The sequence below is a fragment of the Sinocyclocheilus grahami genome, unplaced genomic scaffold, assembly GCF_001515645.1.
Source record: "Sinocyclocheilus grahami isolate Dianchi unplaced genomic scaffold, SAMN03320097.WGS_v1.1 scaffold39175.1, whole genome shotgun sequence".
Classification (NCBI taxonomy): Eukaryota; Metazoa; Chordata; class Actinopteri; order Cypriniformes; family Cyprinidae; genus Sinocyclocheilus; species Sinocyclocheilus grahami.
In genome coordinates this window covers 1-1,298 of record NW_015523427.1, presented here as the reverse complement: position 1 = coordinate 1,298, position 1,298 = coordinate 1, and the positions used below count along the sequence as shown (strand labels likewise).

Genomic DNA, 1,298 nt, shown 5'->3' with positions numbered 1-1,298 from the left:
TTTCTGAGAGCAGTGTGATACCACCCCCTGCAGGTCAATGAGAGAAGTGTCTTCTGTTACCAAGCGACTGGTGGCAGTTCTTTTCCTGCTTCCTCTTCTTCTGCGTTCAGGGAGCACAGAGCTGAACTGCTCCTCCTCCATTTGTGCCTCCAGACTGGACTGTGGAGGAGAGTTCTGCTGAAGCCCTGACGGCTGTGGGCTTGTTCCTCTGAAGTCCTCCTGTGCCTGATCCTCCTCTGGTTGATCCCAGAGTCTGGTCTGAGAGCTCATGCTTACGTCACACATGTTGGATGGCTCGATGACGTTCTCACGCCTGTCCTGAAGTGGACTGCTGTCCGACAGACACAGATACCGATTCTCATCGTCCTCTTTTGTGCTGATCTCAAGGAAAGATTTAATGAAGGCCTTGCAGTAGGAAATGACGTCATTCATCTGCAGGTAGCTGGCGGCTGACATCACTTCTATTACATTAGAGCTGTTGAGCTCCAGCTGACCAGAGTAAATGAAGTCCAGGATGATGGCAAAGATCTCAGGGCTGAAGACATCAAAAGAAGCACTTACAGACTCTAGAGTGTCTTTAGCTCCTTGAGACAGCAACATCCTGAAATACCCACTGCTGCCGTACAAGACGTTACGATGTGCATGGAAAATCTGACCCTCCACCAGCACGTTGCAGTCACAGAACAATTCCTGCTGTCGTTGCTGGTCCAGCTGCTTTAGCAAACAGCTATGGTGAATGGCTGACATATCTGCACTGGTCCATTTGTGAATAGGCCTGAAAAAAGAAGTGGGACAACTTGAAAAATATATATATATGAAAGAATGAGTGATTAACTTCTATTCATTATCCAGTTGTACATTACTCCTAGCTTGTATGTGCAGTGTTGTGCTTTGTGTGATGTGAAGGCAGCGATTTTATTTCACGAAGAGGCAGCTTAACTCCGCCCACTGTGCTCTGATTGGATGACACATCTGTCACTCATGTACATTCGCTGTGGAAGGGGCAACACCCGACTTTGCGCATCGGGTAACGAGGGAGAGAAGCGGGGAGAGAGAAAAAGAGAAATAAATTCAGAAAGATGGAGGGAAGAAGAGAAACGTACGTTTAAAACATGAAAAATATTAGAATAAAGAAAAATAGGCGACGCTGTTGCTGTTAAAATATCATATCATTCGTTCCCCTTACAGCAAGCGCACACAAATACAAAAACTGGGTTACAGTGCCAGACGTATATAAATAAATAGATAACCATCCAAATTAACATAAAGCCATAAATAACACAGACATAGAGAAAATG

The 1,298-nt window shown here is 45.4% G+C and overlaps 1 protein-coding gene across 1 annotated transcript; it reads right to left on the bottom strand.

The window, feature by feature from the left end:
- Positions 1 to 3: 3 nt before the first annotated feature.
- LOC107580659 (zinc finger and BTB domain-containing protein 8A-like) lies at positions 4 to 1,246 on the bottom strand (the record flags this gene model as incomplete). Its single annotated transcript, XM_016266332.1, has 1 exon — positions 4 to 1,246. A coding segment is annotated over exon 1 (744 nt), but the record flags the coding sequence as incomplete, so codon positions are not given.
- Between the last annotated feature and the right edge of the window lie 52 nt (positions 1,247 to 1,298).